The sequence below is a fragment of the Gymnoscopelus microlampas genome, assembly GCF_963454915.1.
Source record: "Gymnoscopelus microlampas genome assembly, chromosome: 3".
Taxonomy (NCBI): domain Eukaryota; kingdom Metazoa; phylum Chordata; class Actinopteri; order Myctophiformes; family Myctophidae; genus Gymnoscopelus; species Gymnoscopelus microlampas.
In genome coordinates this window covers 56,417,828-56,441,366 of record NC_139940.1, presented here as the reverse complement: position 1 = coordinate 56,441,366, position 23,539 = coordinate 56,417,828, and the positions used below count along the sequence as shown (strand labels likewise).

The window sequence follows — 23,539 nt, the reverse complement described above, 5'->3', positions numbered from 1 at the left end:
GACCCTTACTGGTCCATTTGGTTCCATTTGTACACTCTCAGAGTTACACACCCGTAAGGGCCGGGGCCATTTGGAACCCCCTCAAGAATTTGAGACCCACTGGTGTAGCAAAGTGTTTCCAGTGAGTCAACGTGCACAATATCAGCACCCTGACTCTGTTTGACCAGAATGGAACAGAGCCTTCATTAGTACCATTACAGAAACCGCCTATGGCGGAAGTAAGGAAGAGGCCCAATTTCTTCCCAATATAGCTGCCGTGCATAGAGCCTACAGGATACTTAAATGAGCCTTGTATGAGCCTCATTGTTGATTTTGTGTCGGGGAGCGAACACACACAAACACAATCACACCCCCAGCTTCAGGCTGTTCAGAGACTAACATAACTAGCACAGGCCATGTAAATAACATAACTAATCAGAACACATACTGTATTTGTCTCCTTTTCTCATTCACTGGTAAATACCGCTGCACGATGGTTGAGTTATTAACGTAGCGCCAAAACTGTGGAACGATATTCCACCCCATGTTAGAGCGTCTCAAACCTTGCCTGTGTTTAAAACCGCGTTGTACTCCTTTGCTTTTGATGATTCAGACTGAGAGTTGCTGTTTCCATTAGGCAATGTGTCTATGTTGCACCCTCTGGGCGCTATCTTGCGCGCCGCCTTATCCCTTATCCTTAAACCTAGTCAAAATGTACTATTTTGAAAAATATTTCAAAATAGCTCAACTAGCCGATTTACATGACACGCTGTGAGCTTGTAGATCGGCTATTTGAACTATTTTAAAATGTTTTCAAAATAGTAAAAAATAGCAAAAGAGGGATAAGGGTTTCAGGGAAAAGGCGTAAGGCGACGCGCAAGATATGGCCCTCTATGTGTTTCCCCCCTGTTTATTGTGTATTGTTTTACTTTTAGTATTTTTAGTAAATCTCTGCTGTCCGGCAGGAACCAACTCCAAAATGTTCATTTTTCAGGAAATGACAAAAACAAAACAAAAAGTGGAGTTAGGAGGTTTTGTTCATCATTGATAAGAACAGCTGAATGGATCTCTAAGCTCACAATGAGGTTGGAGGTCAAAATGGGGTGGAGCCTGGAGTCAGCAAAACCAGCTAACTCCACCCCCCTTTGGTGGAGTTAGCTGGTTTAGCAGAAAGTTTGAGGATCCAATGGAGTTAGCTGGTTTTGTCAGAAGCACTTTTTAATACTTTTCATTGCTTCAATATTTTTTTTATCAACACACAGACAGCAACAAATACAATATTTGTGACTGAGTGTACAGCCCTTTTGTTCAACGCTATTGTGTTAAATGTCCTCTATAAATAAAGTGGATTGGATCTGAAAAGGAGGTGACGCAAAACCCACCTGACACAGAAGCTCCTGCGATCCGATTGGCTGCTGGTGATGGTCGCCGACGACTCGTCCGAGTCATAGTTGGAGTCGTGGTCTTTCTCTGTGCCTTCGTCGTCGTCTTCGTCGTTCCAGCCCTGGATCCTGTGGTTCCAGGTGGTCACCCAGGCCTCCAGGGTGTCATCTGCTGCACCCTGGGTCTTCACCCAGGTCTCCAGGGTGTCATCTCTACCCTCGCTCTTCACACTGGACAGGCTGAGGACTGGAGCAAAGGTTACAATAGTTAACTAAAGCGAAATAACGAAAACTAAACACATCGAGTGCCAGAGGTTTTTTAAAACAGGGCACATCCATTGGCAGCGTTTCTTACCGTTTACGCTGATCGTTTTAGAGCTGCAAAAGCCTCCACGAGGACCCGGATGTAAACAAAGGGTGTCTGGGCGATGGCCGATGGTACCGCAACAATAATATTTCTAACGCGATGCGCCATTGCAGAGTCAAAAATGGCTTGTTTTCACCACTGTAAAAAAGCATGGCGATATGGACCTTTTTCTCCAAATCCTATCTTTGGGGCGGACGTAAGTGACGTTTTTGGGCTCATGTCACATCCGTCTATTCCATTTTACAGGATCATTCCTAAGTTGCATTAGAGCGCCCCTTGTGAAAAAAAACAAAAAAACAATTGAAAACGCGTAGATTTACGGTTTTGGCACTCGACGGGTGTATTTGAAAACACGTAGATCAACATGTTTAGCACTCAATGTGTTAATAGTATGGTGTTTTGCTCATTTTATTCAACCATAATTGAATAAAATGTATTTTTCCAGACCTTTTTGAATCTCATCCCTGACAAATACCCTATATTACAATTTAAAAAAACTAGAACTAACACTAAAACTAAGAAATGAAATGAAAATAAAAACAAATCAAATTCAAAACCGTAATAACCTTGTAGTGGAGAAGAAGGGACCACATCTGGGAGTTTGCCGGGGGCTGATTTGGTGGAGGTGGCGCTGAGGAGAGAGGGGAGATGCTGAGACGGTCCGGAGCTGAGCTTCTGACCTTGGCTGGAGGAGACCACGGTGCCGTCCTCGTCGCCGTGCACAGTGACAGCGGAGGAGGGGCAGGGCGAGTCGGGGTTGGTCGGCGTCAGGTCATCGCCGTTGTCGGCGGGGTCATACGTTGTCTGATCAGGCAGTGAACTGTTGTTGTTATTGGAGTTGGATAGCGGCAAGGACAGAACGCGAGCTGTCGGTTTACTGTCACTCTCAACTACAGGAAGGCTTCTGCCACCGCTGCCTTCTTCCTTGGCCCGATCTCCACCTCGTCTCTCTCTGCTCTGTGTGTTTGGATCTACGCTGCCCGTGGAAGCCGACGCCGCGTTCAGTCTCGTCTGTCTCCTCCCCTCCCCTTGTGTTTCTCCCCAGATTCCAGCCAGGGTTCTGTCTGAGCCACCCTCGTTCTGTCCTGTTCCGAACCGGGTCTTCCCTCCGGCGCTCAGCTCATCTATCGCTCGGTCCGACCTGCTCTTCCTCACGCCGCCGGTGGTCTCGGCCGTCGCGTCGCGTTCCCTCGCCGAGCCTCCTCTTCCCCCCTCCCACCGCCCTCTCAGCCGGCCTACCGCTCGATCCGATTCGCTTTTCTTCGGCCCGTCGTCGTGCGACCCGCCGCCGCCGCCGAGCTCGCCATCCGGCACCGAGAAGGCTCGCCTGGGCTTCTGGTGCTGCCCCGCCCCCGCCGAGCCGCCATTGGCCCTCTGCGTCAGAGCCTCGTACTGGCTGATCTTGTTCCGGACGCTGGCCACCGAGGGAACCACCAGCTTCTTCACCTCTGTGATTTTGACGTGGATCTTCTGCTGCGCGGCGAACTTAAACGTATCCTCACAGAGGCTCGCGCCGAACTTGAACGTATCCTCGCAGAGGCTGCCGCCGCTACCCTTCCCTACGCTTTCCGCTTCCTTTACGTTCTCCGCTGTCTTTGCTCGGGCGTCGGCCCGCCTATCCTTCTCGGGTTCTCCCGCTCGCTCTGCATCATTCGATGCCGAGCGGCCCGTCGTCCCTTTCTCACCTCCACTAACGTCTGCCTCCCTGCCTCTCTCCGGTTTACTTCCGTCCCGGTCCTTAGTTCCACTCGCTCCTCCTTCTCCGAGCCCCGACGGATCTGGGAGACATGCTTTGGTGTCTTCCTCTCCTGGCGTGCTTGTGGGGGATGGAACGGCCGTCTCCGCGGCCCTGGCGCGCCTGATCTGAGCCGCTACACTCTGCCTGCTTCTGCTTCTGTCCAGAGACATGGTGCCCCCGTTCCACGTCGCTACGTCGCTCTTCCCCCGAGCCTCCCGACTTTGTCTTCTTAACCCCCCGGAGACGCAGACGTCCCTCCACTGGCTGATGGGCGGTGAAAGGGGGGAGTCTGTGGTGGATCGCCTGCGACCGGCCGCCGCTGCGCAGTGGTGGGAAAAAGTACAACGTTGTTTCACTTAAGTAAAAGTATCGATACTGCCATATGAAAATGCTCTGTTACAAGTAAAAGTCCGGAATTCAAAATGTATTTGAGTGCAAAACTATTGGCATCAAAATGTACATAAATTAGCAAAGGTAGAAATGACTCATTGTGCAGAATGTCCCGTTTTCAAATGTATAAACATCTTTTGAAAATAGTCGATCTACAAGCTCACAATGCGTCGACGCATTGTGAGCTTGTAGATCGGCTATTTTCAAAAGGCCGAAATGTATATAGGGCTGAAGTGGTTAATGTATGTTTTGTAATAATAATCAAAATCTACAAAGTAACTAGTAATTAAAGTGTTCAAATAATTTATAGTGGAGTAATAGTACAATATGTGTCTCTGAAATGTAGTGGAGTAGAAGTAAAAGTACTGAAAATTGGAAATACTCCACGTAAAAGTAAAAAATACCAAAAAAATGTACTTAGGTACAGTATAATTGAGTAAATCTACTTAGTTACTTTCCACCACTGCCGCTGCGTCCTCGTGGGAGGGAAGGCGCCAGTCTTCCAGCGGCGCGGAGAAGCGCTTGGCTCTGGCCGGGTCGTCGGCTGATCCGTACAGCTTCTCTATCCGCTCCCAGATGCTCTGTCCCCCTTTGGCTCCCAGTGAAACAGACGTCTCCCTGGAAGTAGAACCGGGACTGGGATCAGGGTCATCATAGTTAACTAAAACAAATCAACTCAAACTAGAATTGGGAAAAAAAACACTTTAGTTAACTGAGATGAAAACTAGAACTAGAAAATGTGCTCCTCGGAGCACAGGTCTCCGCCAGTACTGTTCCTCATTAATCCTGTCTTACCTCACTTCAAAAGATATAAATGATCTTTTGAAGTGACACACCTATTTATAGGCCTCTATTTCATCATGCGTCTCGCTAGCCAATCAAAGCACACCCTTTCAACATATTGTCACGTGTCACGTGAAGCTTGACCAATGTTAGCTTGGTGGACACACGGAAGGACGAGAACGAAAACATAGTCTCCTGGCGGAGACAAAAAGAGCACAGGTCTCTCCGCCAGGTCAGGTAGGTTATTTTGGTCCAACAATGTTTATGGGATCTGAACAACCTGACAGAAATGTCTTGATCACATGACTATAGAGATAATGATTTGTGTGATGTTTGGACAAAATCCAGTAGGAGTAATATAAAAAACGTTTTGGTAAAAATTGGTCTGCTGGTGGCGCTATGATAGGCCAATGTGAAAAGGGTGGCATTTCTTCGTCTGCCTAGCGGGAATAAATGTGCGTGCAAAGTTTCACGCAGAGTAAAAGTTTCGGATGCTGCATTCATTATTTGAGGCATTTTGTTCAAAACGAGCCACTCCTGCAAACTTTAGATGCCAATTTTAGCCAATCAGGATGGAATATGACGGATCCGTGTTGATCACATGACTATAGAGATGATGTGTGATTTAAGAATTTGCCTGATGTTTCAACAAAAGTTGTAGTAATATCATTTATATTTTGTTGCAAATATCAGCCTCCTGGTGGCGCTATAACAGGCTGATGTGAAAAATGCAGGGCAGAGGTTTTTCCTTGGCCTAGGGAGTGTGCATGCAAACTAAGTTTCACATCGATCGTCCAGTTATAGGTAAAAACTTGAATCTGCCTTTTATAGCGCCACCATGAGGCTGATTTCTTCCTTGGCCTAGTGGGAATGTATGTGCAAAGTCTCATGGCATTTGCACGCTGCGTTCGTGATTTGAGGCATTTTGTTCAAAACTGACCACTCCTTTGGACTTTGGATGGCAATCTTAGCCAATCAGGATGGAATATGAAAGATCTGATAGATCCGTCTTGATCACATGATTATAGATACTGTGTACTGATTTGCGTGATATTTGGACAAAATCTGTAGGAGTCATATCAAAACAATTGTTTTGTAAAGATCGGCCTCCTGGTGGCGCTATTACAGGCCAATCTGAAAGATTTGGGGCAGAGGTTCTGCTCTGGCATCCAGGGAGTGTGTGTGCAGTTCCACATCGATCGGGCCAACGGTGCCGGAGATTAGCTGTTCACATCACACGGACACACACACAGACGGACGGACAGGGTGCACAACAGTCTCGGCCACGCCTTCGGCCTGGCGGAGACTATGAAAATGAGGCTTTATAAAACAAAACTATAACTAACTGAACTGTGTTGTGTGTTTTTAAAAGATCTAAAACAAACTAAAATCAGAGAAAATGTCAATAGCCAATATTTTTTCTTCAAAATAGAGAAAATAGCCGATCTACGAGCTTACTGAATCTTGCCCCTGACTGTGAAAAACATAACACTAAAATTGAATAAAATAAATAAATAAACTAAACTAAAATAAGCCTTTTGTTCAAAAACTAAACTAGTAAAACTGTTAAAAACAAATTAAAACTAAACTAAATAAAATAAAATAAAGTCAAAACTCTTTATAATAAATAAATAAATAAATAATGAAACATTCAAAACTCATAATAAAAGAATAACCTTGGTCCGGATGTGGAACCAAACATAGAACGAGATTTCAGCCTGGATGGGAGAGTCCTTGCCCCGGCGACCCTGTCCGGAGCCTGGGCTGCATGGCCGGGTCCAGGAGACGAGTCCGATGGCCGACGGCCGTCTCCACTCGCGCAGCCCGTCCCTGCACAACCGGAGGCTTTCCCTGCAGGGGACGTCACCTCCGCTCCGTCTCTGTCCCGCCCCGTCGTCCCCCTCTCCCCTTGGCTGCCAGAGAACGACAGAGTCCCGATGCTGGACCTGTGCTGAGGGCCGGAAGGCCCTTCTCTCCGGTCCAGACCGTTGCTCTTGCTATTATTATGCTGGTAAAGCCTCCTCCTCTCCGCCCAGTCGCTGTTCTCGCCGTCTCCGGTGTCGCTCTGACTCGACCGCGTGGCCATTTCGCCGTTCGACGTCCCTCCGTCCTCGCGGCGTGTCGCCACGCCTCCCGCCCGAGTCTCGCTTCGTGACGCGATGCTGCCGACTGTGTGCGATGCGTCTACCCTGTTGACATGAGTGTCTGTCTTCCTGGCGGTGTCGCGTCCCTTTCTGTCGTCCTGCGTTGGCGGCGCCGTCAGTGTCCCGACACCTGACCTGCAGCCCAGGCAGTAGGATGGAGAGCTGGCTGAGCGGATGGTGAAACGGGCTCTGCTTGTAGCTGGAGGCGGAAGAAGGGTCAAGTCCATCGCCCCGAGGCGGGGGGGGGGGGGGGGGAAAGGAAAGTAACCTGCTGCTATACCAAAAAAATATCCTCAAAAGCGCGGTGTTTGGACACTGAGATAATACAAATACAAACCCTCTTTTCAGGCTCGACTCTGACAACGCGACATGCCTGTCTCTGTTTGTCTCATAAAAAGGTGACGTTCTGTAAGCTTCAAATTAGAGCTCAGCGTTCAGAACAAGCGACAGGCGAGCGCAGCCTACGTCCACATAGCTGACATTCCACTGCTGCTGCCTGCTTGTTGTTGTTGCTGTTGTTGACCGGAGGAATGTTCGTCGAACAGTCCATTGGGATAAGGGGAGCAGGTGGGGAGGGAGGGGGGGGGGGTTGTTGGGGGCAGAGAATTGCCCCCAATTGAAGGATATTGTGTCCCTAATTCTACTCCCTGCTCCTTGGTTTGCAGTGGACTGGACGCCAAATGTGTCCCCCCCAGTAGTTGAGAAGCACTGGGTATGGAATCTCTCTTTGCCGTAACTCTTTTCGCGTTATGTGCTGTCTGTTATTGTAATGTTGTGTTTTGTCCGCAGTGTGCTATTGTAGTGTGTTGTCCACGGTCACGGCCCACTGTGGTCCGGAGGAATTCACGCAGCTGCCGTTGCCTGCAACGCATAAGAAATACACACATTATGAAACTGTCATTGCAACATGGAGTCGTGATCGGTTTCAATCAGGTTTTCGTTCTAATTTTTCCACTACTACCGCTCTGGTGAAATTCTGTGATGATATATACTCCTCTATTGACAATAGTAAATTGTTAGGTTCTATTTTTATTGATTTAACTAAGGCTTTTGATTTAGTTGATCACTATCTTCTTTTGGATAAACTTTATGATTTTGGCCTTTCGCGACAGGCATTACTTTGGTTTAGTTCCTACCTTCATAATCGACGTCAGTGTGTTTCTTTTAATAAAGTTAAATCAGATTTCTTGGTAGTTGAAAAAGGTGTTCCGCAAGGATCGATATTAGGTCCTTTACTTTTTTCGATTTTCATTAATGATCTTCCTAAAATATGCACCAATTGTTCCATCCAGTTATATGCTGATGACACGGCTATTTATACATCCGATACTGATATATCTATAATTCAAAGTTCTTTGCAATCTGAATTTAATTTGGTTCAAAAATGGCTTTTAAATAATTGTCTCATATTAAATAAGAAGAAGTCGTACAGCATGTTGTTTGGTTCTAGGCACTTTCTCAAACGTACATCCTCGGAATTTACTATTTATTTTGCAGATGGATCACCACTCAAGACAGTGGAGACATTCAAATACTTAGGCCTTTGGTTAGACTCTGAATTATCCTTTAAACATCATATTGATTCTGTTAGGAGTAAAGTAAATAATAGTCTCAGATTAATGTATAGATCAAGAAATTGTTTTACTATTCAAATAAGAAAATACATTGTTCAGCAGCTTTTACTCCCTATCATTGATTATTGTGACATCATCTATCATAACACCTCAGAGACCCATCTTAATGCATTAAATGTAGTCCACAATAATATCTGTAGATTTGTACTTGGGTGTCCCTACAGTACACATCATTGTGTACTGTATGATACGCTAAATTGGCTATTGCCTCGTGATAGGAGACATTTTCATTGGCTGCTTTTTGTTTTCAAATGTATTTACTTTAATTATCCATCTTATTTAAAAGAGCTTTTACATCCACACAGTTCAATTTATCCATCAAGACACACTCAACAACCTTATTTTGTTACACCTGGTATACAAAAAGAAATTGGGAGACGTTCTTTTAAATTTAAAGCTCCTACTGACTGGAACAATTTACCAATTGCAATTAGATCAATTATTTCATTTCCTGTTTTCAAAATGTCCTTACTTGATTCACTTAAAACGAACTGTTCTTGCTTCTGATTTTTGTTTTTGATTGTATTTAGATCACTTTTTACTTTTATTTTCTCATTATTTACTTTCAGTTTTTAGATGACATGTGTTGTTGATGTAGTACGGTCTGGGATGGTGTGAGAGCCCTTATGTGTATGTCTCATGTGTATGTCTTGTCGTTAGTGAATGTTTTGTGATTGTTTTTTGTCATTGTTTGTATGTTGTGCCTGAGGACACCCTGGAAGACGAGATGATACATCTCAAGGGATTTATCCTCCAATAAATTTTCAAATCAAATCGGTGTGTGGAAAATCATCCAATAGGCTCTATGCACAGCAGCCATATTGGACAAAAAATGGGCCCCTTCCTTGCTTCCTTCACAGGTGTTACCAATGATACTAATGAAGGATCTGTTCCATTTAGTGGTTCTCAAAATTTTAAATTTCAAGGACCCCCATAACTCTCAGAGTTACACCCCCTCAAGGAACCATGAGGGTCCCTGGACCAGTGGTGGAAAGTAACTAAGTACATTTACTTAGGTACTGTACTTAAGTACAATTTTGAGGTATTTGTAATTTACTTGAGTATTTCCAATTTCCAATACTTTTACTTCTACTCCACTACATCTCAGAGGCAAATATTGTACTTTTACTCCACTACAATTACTTCAAAACTTTAGCTACTAGTTACTTTTCAGATATAAATGATGATATTATGAAACATACATTAACCACTTTAGCCCTATTTTATACCTAGGCTAGGGCATCAGCACCCTGACTCTGTTTGACCAGAATGGAACAGAGCCTTCATTAGTATCATTGGTAACACCTGTGAAGGAAGTAAGAAGAGGCCCAATTTCTCTCCAAAAATGGCTGCTGTGCATAGAGCCTATCGAAGTGCAGAGTGGCTGGAAGGCATGAAAGAACAGGTGAGCTAGTGCCATGAAAAGGAAAATAAAAACTGTTAAAAAGGACAAAAAAGGAACTAAAATAGAGAAGGGAATGAGAGCAAAAGATAAGCAGTGGAGTGGTTCTCAAAGTGGGGTCCGGGGACCCCCCAAGTGGTCCTTGAGGGGGTCCCCAGCTAGATTAATTAAAATAGCATCAAAATCAGTTTAATCACTTTAACCCGCCCTATATCAAGTACATCGGCTATTTGAAAATACCCGATCTACAAGCTCAGCTTGTAGCTGTGTTCATCGATTTGTTGATCTATACACACATTTTCAAAAATAAAAAATCACACCCAGTGTGAAGAGAGTGGTGCCTTTGAATTAGTGTAACTGGTTGCATCCTTGTGTTGCAATCAGCTGCAGCTGTTGAGGCCGTGCTCACACACACGGTCAAGTGTAGGAGTGGCTGGCACCACTCAAAAAAGCAATCGATAGATGAATTACTACGAACATAATCAATAATTGCAGTGTGCTGTCTCCTCCCTGCATACGTGACAATGGCATCAAAAGTGGTCGTAAAAGTAATTCAAAGAACACAATCTTTGGGCATGATTTCCTAAAGACTCTTGCTGGAGCCTCATTCTATGTAATTTTGATTATGCTTGCACTTCAATGTCACTAAAAACTAAGCTTCAGACTTCCCAAAACAAACTCATAAGACTACTACTCGGCCTTAAGCCCATGACTCACCTAATTCCAACACACTTTGCTAGTTTGGGATGGCTCAGAGTAGATGACAGGGTTAAGAAAATATCAATGGGATTGGTATTTATGATGTTCAGAGGTTCAGTGCCTACATACCTGTCTATCTACTTCTCCAAAGTGAGTGACACCCACGGCCAGAGGGAGTGCCTATACGACGATCTGGTACCCCCCAAATTTAGCACAAACATGGGGAAAAAGTAATTCTATTAGGGGTCAAACTTTACCCTTTTTTTCTCCTGTACCTTCGTGCTGTTTACATGTTTGACTAATAAAGTGTTCAATAAAAAAAAAAAAAACTCTTGCAATGCGCTGTGAGCTTGTTGATTGGCTATTCTTTTTTTTTTTATCGTGAAAAGTTTTGGAGCATTTTTAACAACACAGATATTTTCTTATAAGGGTCTCTGGCACAAAATGGTTTCAGATGGGGGTCTGCGGCCAAGTGCAATCTGAGGGTCCCCAACTCAATAACTGTTTACTACAAGACTCACAAAACATGGGACGCACGCACACACACACACGCACACACACACAGACACGCACGCACGCACGCACGCACGCACGCACACAAACAGCTGTTTACACAAGTAGCATACTATAGTTGAGCTGTCATCTATGGCTGAGAACTGGAAATACTGCCCCTGTAGCAATCCAGTCTGTAAACACAAAGTATCACACTGTCACACATTCCTTACTTTACGATACTATTACTATGTTTGTGAGGACAACAACATTTTAGGACAGCAATTTTATAAATTCTACCATTATTTCTGGTCAATTTCATCCTTAAACCTTAACCTAACATATAGGCCTACAGGTGTAATCCTAAACCCAACCTCAATCTTTTCCTCATTTTAAATCTAACTCTAAAAATGATTTTTAACCAACAACCAACATTTGAGTCTCACAAGTATACAGTTGTAACACGTGCGCGAGCACACACAAACGCACACACACACACACACACACACACACACACACACACACACACACACACACACACACACACACACACACACACACACACACACACACACACACACACACAGAGGATTCAGTTAAATCTGATCAGATAAGACAGAGCGGCAGAGAACAAAGGCAACAATCATTTGCTTACAAACCGAGGGTGACTACCTCTAAAGGGCAGGATATTGTCCATCACACCCCTTTCACCTTCACCTAAGTCAAAAGAAGTTAATCATAGAAATAAACACTAAACAAAAATGCTCCTAAATAGCACTAAAAGTCCTTCCTTTGGCTTGTAATCCACACCTACTTCAAGGTAGCGTACATAAGATATTTTGTACGTGTTTTTGTTAAAAAGTTAAAGCTCTATATTGTGGTAGTATTCATTGCTATAGTGTTTGTTTGGTAACAGAGGTCTCCCCCACTCTCCAGCTCTTTAATGAACAAAATGTTCAGGTTTGTTACTAGTGTAATCCAATCAGGAAAGAGTACCCATTCATCAGCTTAGATCTTATTGTGTCTGCATTGTGTTTTGCATCACTTCCAATGTCATGTCTTTATCCTGTATCCTGTCTGAGTTATCTCTCGTGATTGGCTGAAATTGGAATCTATAAAGCACCTTTAAAAGTCCTACAGTACATAGAACTTCAACCACCTCGAACCAACGAAGAACCATTATATTTAGATAATCAACATATCAGGTATATACACAGCAGACTCCTATAACTCTCAGAATCACAGACCTGTAAGGGTCCATTTGGTTCCATTTGTACACTCTCAGAGTTACAGACACGTAAGGGTCCATTTGGTTCCATTTGTACACTGTCAAGAGTTGAGTTAGTGAAGGATAAAATGACAATGAGCATTTGGTCGAGTGTAGGCTACAGCTCTTTATAACGCAGACTGAGTATCAGTTTACAGAAACACCTCCACTTCTGGGTCACAATCAAAGAACGTACGCACGCGCTCTCACACACACACACACACACACACACACACACACACACACACACACACACACACACACACACACACACACACACACACACACACACACACACACACACACACACACAGTGTCTTTGCAGGAGACACCGTCTTCTGTCTCACTAACCCACAGACATTGTCCTCTGTCTCACTAACCCACAGACACTGTCCTCTGTCTCACTAACCCACAGACACTGTCCTCTGTGTCTCTAACCCACAGACACTGTCCTCTGTGTCTCTAACCCACAGACAGACTCTAAGAGCGTCTCTCTTTCATTGTGTCTCGCTCTGGGGAGGGGATTTCTGGACTTCTGAACAAAATGCTAGACAAATGCAGGCAGACATACACTGCAATATCCTGACACACACACACACACACACACACACACACACACACACACACACACACACACACACACACACACACACACACACACACACACACACACACACACACACGTGCGCACACATGCACGCGCTCACGCACACACACACGCACACACACACACACACACACACACACACACACACACACACACACACACATACACACACACACACACACACACACACACACACACACACACACACACACACACACACACACACACACACACACACACACACACACAAGCAGCTGTACCTTCAGATGTGAGGGCAGTGCGTCGCGCTGGTGTCCAGGTAGGTGTGTGTGTGTGTGTGTGTGTGTGTGTGTGTGTGTACAGCGTACGTACAGTGTCAGAGAGAGAGAGAGAGAGAGAGAGAGAGAGAGAGAGAGAGAGAGAGAGAGAGAGAGAGAGAGAGCAACACCTCTGCTCACCTCAGGCTACCGTCTGCTTTGCATGATGGATGCAAACCTGAAACACTGGTTTATCTGCCTCTATTATATTATATTCTCTCTCTCTCCCTCTCTCTCTCTCCCTTCCTCCCCTCCCCCTACCATTGTCTCTCTCTCTCTCTCTCTCTCTCTCTCTCTTTCTTGCTGTCACTCACAGAGTGGCATTCCTAAACGCACTTCATTGTGTCACAATCATGAGACTACATGACCACGCACCATGGCATGCACACACACACACACACACACACACACACACACACACACACACACACACACACACACACACACACACACACACACACACACACACACACACACACACACACACACACACACACACACACACACACACACACACACACACACTCAAGCTTGTATAGCTCAGCTATTTTCGCAGAAAGTGGTTAAGCGTGGGTGTGGGTTTTATAAATATTGAGCCAATGATAAAGTATTAGCAAGAGCTTATGATTAAATAATAACTACTTTGGATCCATTCTAATTTCCTGAAAAGTAACGGTTTTGGACATGCAAGGTTTCAACCCGACATGATATATGATTGTCAATCACATCAACATCTCAATAATCTGACAGTTCCCTATTTGGAGAGAAAACAGTTTCTGATTGATGTGAGCTGCTTTTCACTTGTAAGACAAGTGATTCATTCTAATGTCAATTCCCTCTGATTTATTACAATAGGCTCTATGCACAGCAGCCATATTGGGAATGAATTGCGAATCCTTACCTCCTTCACATGTGTTACCATCAATGATACTAATTAAGGCTCTGTTCCATTTAGTGTGGCATAGTGGTTGTCTTATTTTCAAGGACCCCCATAACTCTGAGAGTGTACAAGTGGAACCAAATGGACCCGTAAGGGTCCATTTGGTTCCACTTGTACACTCTCAGAGTTACACACCAACCATAAGGGGGCATTTGGGAAACAAAATGGAGTGTTTCTAGTGACCAGAACAGAGCCTTCATTAGTATCATTGGTAACACCTGTGAAGGAAGTAAGAATTTCTTTCCAATATGGCTGCTGTGCATAGAGCCTATTACAAGTTTCAATAGCAGCACTTTGAATCAATTTCTCATGTACAATATTTACACTATTTAGTTTGAAATGTTTTCATAATCAGGGTCAACAGAACAGAATCATTTGAAACGGGGGCCATGGTCTAATGAAAATCTATTTAGCGGTCTGTGACATGATTATTTTTTTGTTTTTATACTTTATTATGGTATTCAAAACATGTACAGCATGAAAGCATTTAGGCTAAAAAGATAACACAAAAAAGTCCTGGCTGGTCACTTATTTACATAGAGCATAGAATATTAACACATTCATAATATCATGTGTCACTCACTTTGGAGAAGTAGTTAGACAGGTATCGAGGGCACTGTCCCTTTGAGTATCTTAAATACCAATCCCATTGATATGAGCTTAACCCTGTCTTCTACCCTGAGCCATCCCAGACAGTGTGTTGGAATTAGGCGGGTCATGGGCTTGAGGCCGAGAAGTAGCCTTATCAGTTTGTTTTGGGAGGTCTGAAGCTTAGTTTTTCGTTACATTGAGGGTGTTGGAGAACCAAGAGGTGCAAGATGTGCAAGCATAATCAAAGTGGCATTGAATGAGGGCTCAAGCAAGAGTCTTGAGTACACTCTTGTTGACAAAAGAGGAAATCCAGCCAAAAAAATCTTGTTCTTTGAATGAATTCACTTTTGATGCCATTTTTTCACCTGTCAGTTTGTTGAATACAGCCCAAATAGGTAACCTCTTCTTTACTTGAGATTACATTGTTATCAACTTTGACGTAATAGGCTAATACAGGGGTCTTCAACGTTTTCAGCCCAAGGACCCCCTAGCTGAGAGAGAGATGAAGCAGGGACCCCCTCTACATTATATAAAATATAGTGTATATATATTTATATAGTATTTCAGATAAACGTTTGCTGCTCTTTTTTCCCTCTCTACACCTATAACTCTTTGCCAAAAATAGCCGATCTACAAGCTCTTAACGCCTCGCAGCGCGAGGCGTTGTGAGCTTGTAGATCTGCTATTTTTTTCCTCAGTTCTGCTCAGAAAAGGGATGCTAGGGTTCAAGTGGTTAATGTAAAAAAAACAATCATATCACAAAGATTTGGCGGACCCCCTGTAGTAACTCTGAGGACCCCCTAGGTGTCTCGGACCCCCTGTTGAAGACCCCTGGGCTAATACTGTATGACATGGGTCCACCACAGTGTTATACACACATTAGTTGTGTTTTGAGCCTCGTTTCTTTCAGCACATCAGCATGATTGAATTTGTCCTCTGAGTGATGTCATGAGGGATCAAAATGTGAACCATTTAAACCTACTTATGTTGTTGCATGTTCAATAGCGAAAACAGCCAATCTACAAGCTCACAACACGTCACGTTGCATGTGTTTTGAAGCTTGTAGATTGGCTGTTTTCCTTCTGCCTATATTTTACTGGATGTTCGCCAAATGTTTGCCTATTCTGCCCAGAGTAGGGACCCTTGTGGTAATAAATAAATGAATGCATGAATAAATGATAAACTAGAAAAGTGCACTCCTCAGAGCGCCTAGCCCCACCAGGCCGGGTCGCCTACCCAGGGCTGGGTCAGCCGTGGGGTGCAGCGGTCTAGCATTTAAAGTAGGTGGTATTGTTTAGAGGCTCGCTGCGGACCTGGTGAAGACCCACAGCAGTCGAAACGTTGTTTAACTTATTAATATATTTTCTACTGGGAGCTACAGTGTGCGGACTTCGCTTCCTTTCCTCCAATGTACGTATTGTTGTTCAGCACCTGAAACGTTTTTTTTTGGGGATGTGCGTGCTTCCCTCTGAACTCTAGGGGCTCACTAGAGTGAGCCCCTAGAGCACACATGGGCAACATACGGCCCGGGGGCCGGACCCGGCCCTTTGACCATCTCAATCCGGCCCGCCAAGTCATATGGCATATGTTAATGGTTTTGAGACAAATTCATTTAACTCCAATTAATAGTAATTAATATTTGCCATTTGAGAACATCTGCATTCCTCCATCCGTATGTACTCAAATGTTTTAATTTGTTTTTTTATAAAGAAAGATCAACATTTTGTTGATGAACATTCTTGTTGTGAAAGCAAGGACCTTATTCTAAAGTAGTCTGGCATGTCTACCAAATTCATGCAGTTTTAACATCATTCAGCACTATGTGTTTCAAGTTTCAATTCAATTGTACAATGTGTGGCCCTTCACTCATTTTAGCGAAGTCAGTATGGCCCTCTGGAAATAAATGCTGCCCACCCCTGCCCTAGAGTGAGCCCCCCACTAGACAAAGAAAAATCGTATACGCAATCTTATAGATTCCTTGTTTTAGTCTTTTTACCCCCTTTTCTCCTCAATTTAGTCACATGCCAATAGGCTCTATGCACAGCAGCCATATTGGAGAGAAATTGGGCCTCTTCTTACTTCCTTCACAGGTGTTGCCAATGATATAATGAAGGCTTTTACGGTGGTTCTCAAGCTTTTAATTTCAAGGACCCCCATAACTCTCAGAGTTACACACCTTCTAAAATGCACAACATCAGCACCCTGACTCTGTTTGACCAGAATGGAACAGAGCCTTCATTAGTATCATTGGTAACACCTGTGAAGGAAGTAAGAAAAGGCCCAATATTTCTCCAAAATGGCTGCTGTGCATAGAGCCTATTCATTCCTCCCCACACACATTTCTGCGTTGTCACTGCTGTCGTATCCTACTGACTCACCTACCAGTGAGGAGCCTCCACCGGGAGGTCGTAGAGCCTTTGTCTTACTCCTCCCGCACTACACTCCCTGCTGACAGGTGTCGCCCCCAGCCCGTAATACGTGCAGTGACAAATATCACCCTCGCCGGCGGACTTCCCTACCCCGAACACGGGCCAATTGTGTTCGTATAGATAGACGCTCCGACAAAGCCGGATGTACCACGGTGGATTCAAACCCACAACCAACACGGTTGGTGGGCAGGCACTTTACCACTGCACCACCCGAGCGCCCGCCATGAGGCTGATTTGAAACCTTTTGGGTGGGAGGTTCTTCCTTGGCCTATTGTGTTGCGCAAAGCTTCACGTCCATCTGGACGGGCTCGCGGGAGCAAAAGTGCTATCCTCTCCCCCGGCTGTTCCAGCCTGGCGGGGATATTAAATATATGAATAACATCGGTATGGCTCCAATGTGGATCTTAGATTTCATGTGTCATCTCAGGGGTCTGCAACAGGGGGTCCGAGACCCCTAGGGTCGTCCTTAGAGATACTGCAGGGGGGGTCCCTATCACACATTTTTGTGTGATAGGGACTTTTTATTTTTACATTAACCCCTCAAACCCTCGCATACCTATTCTGGGGGGAACATAAGCCAAAAATAGCCAATCTGCAAGCTCACAACGCATCGCAGACACGTTGGGAGCTTTTCGGCGAAGAGATTTGGTGCAGACGGAAAAAAGAGCAGCCCAAGTACCGAGACAAAATTGAGGTTTAAGTCGTTAAATTGACATTAATCCAATATGTAGTGGGAGGAGGTCCCTGCTTCATCTCTCTCTCAGCTAAGGGGTCCTTGGCCTGAAAGAACGTTGAAGACCCCTGATCTATGACATCTATGATGTATTACTCCATATTTGGGCAAGGTTTCATATGACCAGCCAGGCAAGCCACCAAACCTGCTCGTTGGCAGAGGTTAGGGGTTCAGTGTCTTGCTCAAAGACAATTTGACGTGATGCCAGGATGCAGCTGTAGCTCATTCAGAGTAGAATGAATAGAATTATAGAAAGATTCAATTGAAGGCAGAATGCAGGGGAAGAATGCTGCTTCTGTGCAGAAAGAAGCTCTTGTTTGTTGTTAACACTAGATTAGCCCACAGTGAGAAAACCCACCAGCAGACATTAGTACACTGTTTCTAAACCGGTGGGCCCGGGACCCTCTGGTGGGCCTTTAGGATACTGCAAGTGGGGCCCACAAATACTTGGCAAAACATTAAGATTTGAATGATAATATGACTTTGAAATCTTGAAATATGAGTTTTCATTATTATACCAATACATAGGAACTTAAAGTGGCCTATAGCATGTTAGTTCCATTGATTCAAGCCAGAACACAATCAATTGATTGACCATTCAAATCAACATGCTCCGAAAAAAGGTTGAGAACCACTGACAATAGCCACAGCCAAAAAAAATAAAACTATAACAGAAACAAAATAGCCAAAGATTAACATTTACAATAGGCTCTATGCACAGCAGCCATATTGGAAAGAAATTGGGCCTCTTCCATACTTCCTTCACAGGTGTTACCAATGATACTAATGAAGGCTCTGTTCCATTATGGTCAAACAGAGTCAGGGTGCTGATATTGTGCATGTTGGCTCACTGGAAACACTCTGTTACACCAGTGGGTCTTAAAGTGTGGTCCAGGGACCCTCATGGTTCCTTGAGGGGGTTCCAAATGGCCCCTTACCCGGGTCCGGGTGTGTAACTCTGAGAGTGTACAAATGGAACCAAAAGGGTCCATTTAGTTCCATTTGTATACTCTCCGAGTTATGGTGGTCGTTGAAATGAAAAAAATTGAGAACCACTGTGCTACACTAAATGGAACAGAGCCTTCATTAGAATCATTGTCATTGGTAACACCTGTGAAGGAAGTGGCCTAATTTATTTCCAGTATGGCTGCTGTGCCTCTTTGGCATTGATGCTGCAGCTTCATAAGCCCGAGTCATGCTTATACTTTTTAACGTCTGTCATGCGACAACAAATTGCAGATCTACAAGCTCACAGCATGTTGTGAGCTGCTGTGTTGAGTGCTGGACACAGAGAGTGCGGCTACAGTAGCAGTCTTGCTTCATGTGCAGTACTGTAAGTGCAGTGTGTGATTTCCGCCGAGCGACAGACAGGAAACTGTGGTTTCAACGTCTCAACGTGCTTCAACCGTTTTACACTCATAATCTGATACACACATGCGTTCATCTCTGATACACGCACATTCATCTCTCTCTCTGATACACATACATTCTGCAGACAAGTTCTCCGTTCAACTGCATGCTTGCAGTCAGTGTTAATTCTGGGGACTGAAACTATGACGAAAAATGTTCTTCGACTACCTTTTTTCACTGACGAAAACTAAATAAAAACTAAGCTATGGTGACTAAACCTATGACCAAATATAATTAACAATTTCATATAAAAAAAAATAAAAAATAAAATAAAGACTAAAATGATAGGAGGGACTAGTGGAGTTTACTACTACTTGTATCTCTCTCCCTCTCTCTCTCTTCCCCCCGACAAGGTCGAGGCAGAAGGCCCCCACCCTAGAGCGTAGGGTCTGCCTGACGTTTCTTAAGTTAAGGGGGAGTTTTTCGTTGCCACTGTCGCAAAATTGCTTGCTCAGGGTGGGACTGCCGGGTCTCTGCTCTACATGTTAAGTGTCTTGAGACAACTTGTTGTGATTTGACACTTTAATAAAATTGATTTGAAATTGAATTGAATTGAAACTAAGACAAGTCATTTTATGCTTGCTGTCACGCTCCGAAAATAGCCGATGTACAAGCTCACACGTTGTGAGCTCGGCAATTTGTTGTGAGATCGGCTGTTTTCGGCACACAAGTAGAAATCACATGGCATGACGGCCCACCAAAACATATATATTTTTTCTAAATCAATTGTATATTTTGTTGACTAAAACATTTCAGATGACTAAAATATGACTATAACTAAATCAAACTTTGCTGTCAAAATGAACACTTGCAAGCATGCAGTAGATTCTGCTTCCTCCCAAAGTGGAATACGAAGACAGTAGAGATTAAAGTTACAAAATTATAATCATTACACAAAATAATAATATAATATAACAGCTGCCGCTCTATAAAAAAGGGGGAAAAAAACCTTAAGAGTGCTTGTCGTGTCGGTACTCAAAGATTATTTATAAAACAAAACAAATAACTACTAAACTACTACTAATACTACTGATAATAATAATAATAATAATAATAATAATAATAATAATGATCATAATAATAATGATACTTATTATTAGTATTATTACAATATCATATAGTCATATTTTGTTAATAACAACAACAAACTTATAACAAACTGAAGAACGGAAATCCTGATTGGTCTCTGCAGCATTGAAATAATACAATAACAATGCAATGTGTGGCAATATGAATGCAGGATAAATGCATGAAAGATGAGGTTTGACGACAGCTAGTGTCCAAAAACAAAGGGTCATTCTCACCTTCATTCAATGATCCAGTGGTCCAGTAGTGTTCATGCATGACTCCACACACACAGCAGACTGAGTTATCAGACAGTCAGTCAGTCAGTGGGGTTTCATATAAAGAGCTTCTCAGTGTTCAACACTCACACCCACTATATAAGAATGACATGCTGTGTTCTCTACAGGAAGTAGACCCCTCTCTCTCTCTCTCTCTCTCTCTCTCTCTCTCTCTCTCTCTCTCTCTCTCTCTCTCTCTCTCTCTCTCCCCTTCTCTGTCTGTCTGTCTGTCTGTCTGTCTGTCTTTCTCCCTCTCTCACACACACACGCACGCACGCACGCACGCACGCACGCACGCATGCACGCACACACACACACACACACACACACACACACACACACACACACCGTGCAAAGTGTGAGACAGTATTTAACTCAGTGTGAGCTGGAAGGTATGTCAACAACACTGTCACATGTCTTAGTTTGTGCCTTACAGCATTGACATGACTGAAGTCCTGTCCTGGAGTTCTTTATGGGGAATCATGGAGAATAACACATGTATCCTGGACTGTCACTTAAATGTTCTATCTGGCTCAAAGGGATATTTCACTTTTAAAAACAAATGGGGTAATTTTATCGTCTATTAAATACAATAAAAAATGTAATGAAATAAATTAAAAAAGTTATCAAAAAAACACGGCCCCCTCACATATTAGGAGGGCAGGATGAGTCACCAGAACCCAGGACGGGTGTTTTTGATGAATCTAACTGATGAATGTTAAAAATTGAAGTTATAATGGGTTTGTATAGGAAAGGGGGCGTGTCTAATAACATGAATATCAAATATCTAATTTATACAAATGTCTCATTTGAACAACTCAAGGTCAAATATAGTCTCTACCTGATAGGCTACTGAACGCTGGAAAAGCATGCAGCTGACACAATGACATTGGATTAAAATGGCGGTTAAAACAAAGCCAGGTTATCTGACAGGGAAACATCCTGCTTTATGTGTACTTGGAATCCTTCCAGACAACTTAGTTACTTACTAAATCAGATGACATGAAATATTGTGTTATTTATTTTATGCTATGTTGATGAATTGAATACATACGACCACAATGGAAACAAGTCCCAGGACTTGTTTGTGTTATCCGTTTTTGCCTAAATGTCTGACTGCACCTCTGTGCTGTTTACATGTCTGACTATTAGAGTATTCAATCAATCAATCAATCAATCAATCAATCAATCATGGTGCCGTATGGCCTTCATAACTGGATGTTGAATAATTTTAAGACAATGGAAGTCAACCTGTTCATCTGCCTTAATATGTAAGGAATGAAACTGACAATCAGTGGTGTAAAAAGTACTCAAATGTTTTACTTCAGTAAAAGTATCAATACCACAATGTAGAAATACTTAAAAGTCCAGAATTGCAAAATGTACTTGAGTAAAAGTTGAAAAGTATTGGTATCAAAATGTACTTAAAGTACCAAACGTAGAAAGTACTCAATTATGCAGAATGTCCCATTTCACAAGTTTTCAAATGTATCATTTTGTTTTGTAAATAGCAGATCTACAAGCTCACAATGCGTCGCGATGCGACACATTGTGAGCTTGTAGATCGGCTATTTTCAAATAGCCGAAATATATACAGTAGTAGCCTATAGAGCTAAAGTGGTTAATGTGTGTTTTGTACTAAAAATCTAAATCTACAAAGTAAAACTAGAAGTAAAAGTACTGAAAATTGGAAATACTCCAGTTAAGTAAAAAACACCTCAAAATTGTACTTAAGTACTGTTGAGTAAATGTACTTAGTTACTTTACACCGCTCCCTGAATGAAACTGACAATTCTTACCAACCTTGTATATAGACCCCTTAACAACAGACGACGTCACACTGATAAAAACCAGTATGCGCGCGCAGGCCAGGCCGGCACCAAAAGAAACCCATTCTGTCATGTCTCACTAGGACGCGCCTCACTAGCCAACACACAAGAGGAGGTTGAATGAACTGAAACCATAGACTGTAAAAAAGAATGGACAAAGCCACTCCCCTGCTTTCTACAGAACGAAAATGAAGCCGATAGTTCAGGAACATGCATTCCTCCATCGTTAATATATACAGTTGGCCACGCCGGAACTCAAACGCTATTGGTTGAGACCAGACACGTGACCAGCGAACCGGAAAACAACCCCCAAAAATGCTATTGGTTGGGTAGCTTGTCAATCAAGAGTAGGGCGGGGAATGAATGCTATTGGTTGCGTAGGTTGTCAATCAAATCATCCTGCCCCTCCTGGAGCATAGCCTACTTTACCGTCAATTTTAGAATAAATGGGACCATAATTTAGCAAAACGCATATCATGATGATTGAAAGGAGACTTTAAACTAGCGACTGGAAGCATATAGAATTTATGACAATTTTTATTACGGTAAGAAAATCTAGTCTAAAGTTTGTCAAAAACCCATTCACTTGCGTTAAAATAAATTCTTTCTGACACTGTAGGTCGGTGCAGGGTAAAACAGTGCCTCACTCTGGCCATTCATAAGCTTCCGCGTTGGCCTCATCGTAAATATCCAAGCCTTGCCCCTTGACTGAAACCAGCGAAACCCCGAAACAATATGTTGGGATTAGGCTCTATTCACAGCAGCCATATTGGGAATGAATTGGGCCCCTTCCTTACTTCCTTCTCAGGTGTTGTTCACCAATGATACTAATGAAGGCTCTGTTCCATTTAGTGTGGCATAGTGGTTGTCTTATTTTCAAGGACCCCCATAACTCTCAGAGTTACACACCCACCATAAGGGGCCATTTGGGAACCAAAATGGAGTGTTTCTAGTGAGCCAACATGCACAATATCAGCACCCTGACCAGAATGGAACAGAGCCTTCATTAGTATCATTGGTAACACCTGTGAAGGAAGTAAGGAAGAGGCCCAATTTCTTTCCAATATGGCTGCTGTGCATAGAG

General features: G+C 43.4%; 1 protein-coding gene across 2 annotated transcripts in view; it reads right to left on the bottom strand.

Annotated features, from left to right (window-relative positions):
• Positions 1-20,710, bottom strand: part of LOC311042551 (uncharacterized protein) — a 38,104-nt gene extending 17,394 nt beyond the window's left edge. Inside the window, exons 1-5 of one of the 2 annotated variants that reach the window (XM_084053350.1) lie at positions 20,588-20,710; positions 6,316-7,644; positions 4,311-4,474; positions 2,295-3,785; positions 1,362-1,608 (exon numbers count right to left, since the gene is read on the bottom strand). In XM_084053350.1, the coding sequence (XP_083909476.1) occupies positions 1,362-1,608; positions 2,295-3,785; positions 4,311-4,474; positions 6,316-7,010 (2,597 nt within the window). In that variant the 5' untranslated portion in view covers positions 7,011-7,644; positions 20,588-20,710. Of the gene's footprint in view, positions 1-1,361; positions 1,609-2,294; positions 3,786-4,310; positions 4,475-6,315; positions 7,645-13,144; positions 13,230-20,587 lie in introns of those variants that run through there. The other variant, XM_084053349.1, reaches the window with a different exon arrangement.
• Positions 20,711-23,539: the final 2,829 nt, after the last annotated feature.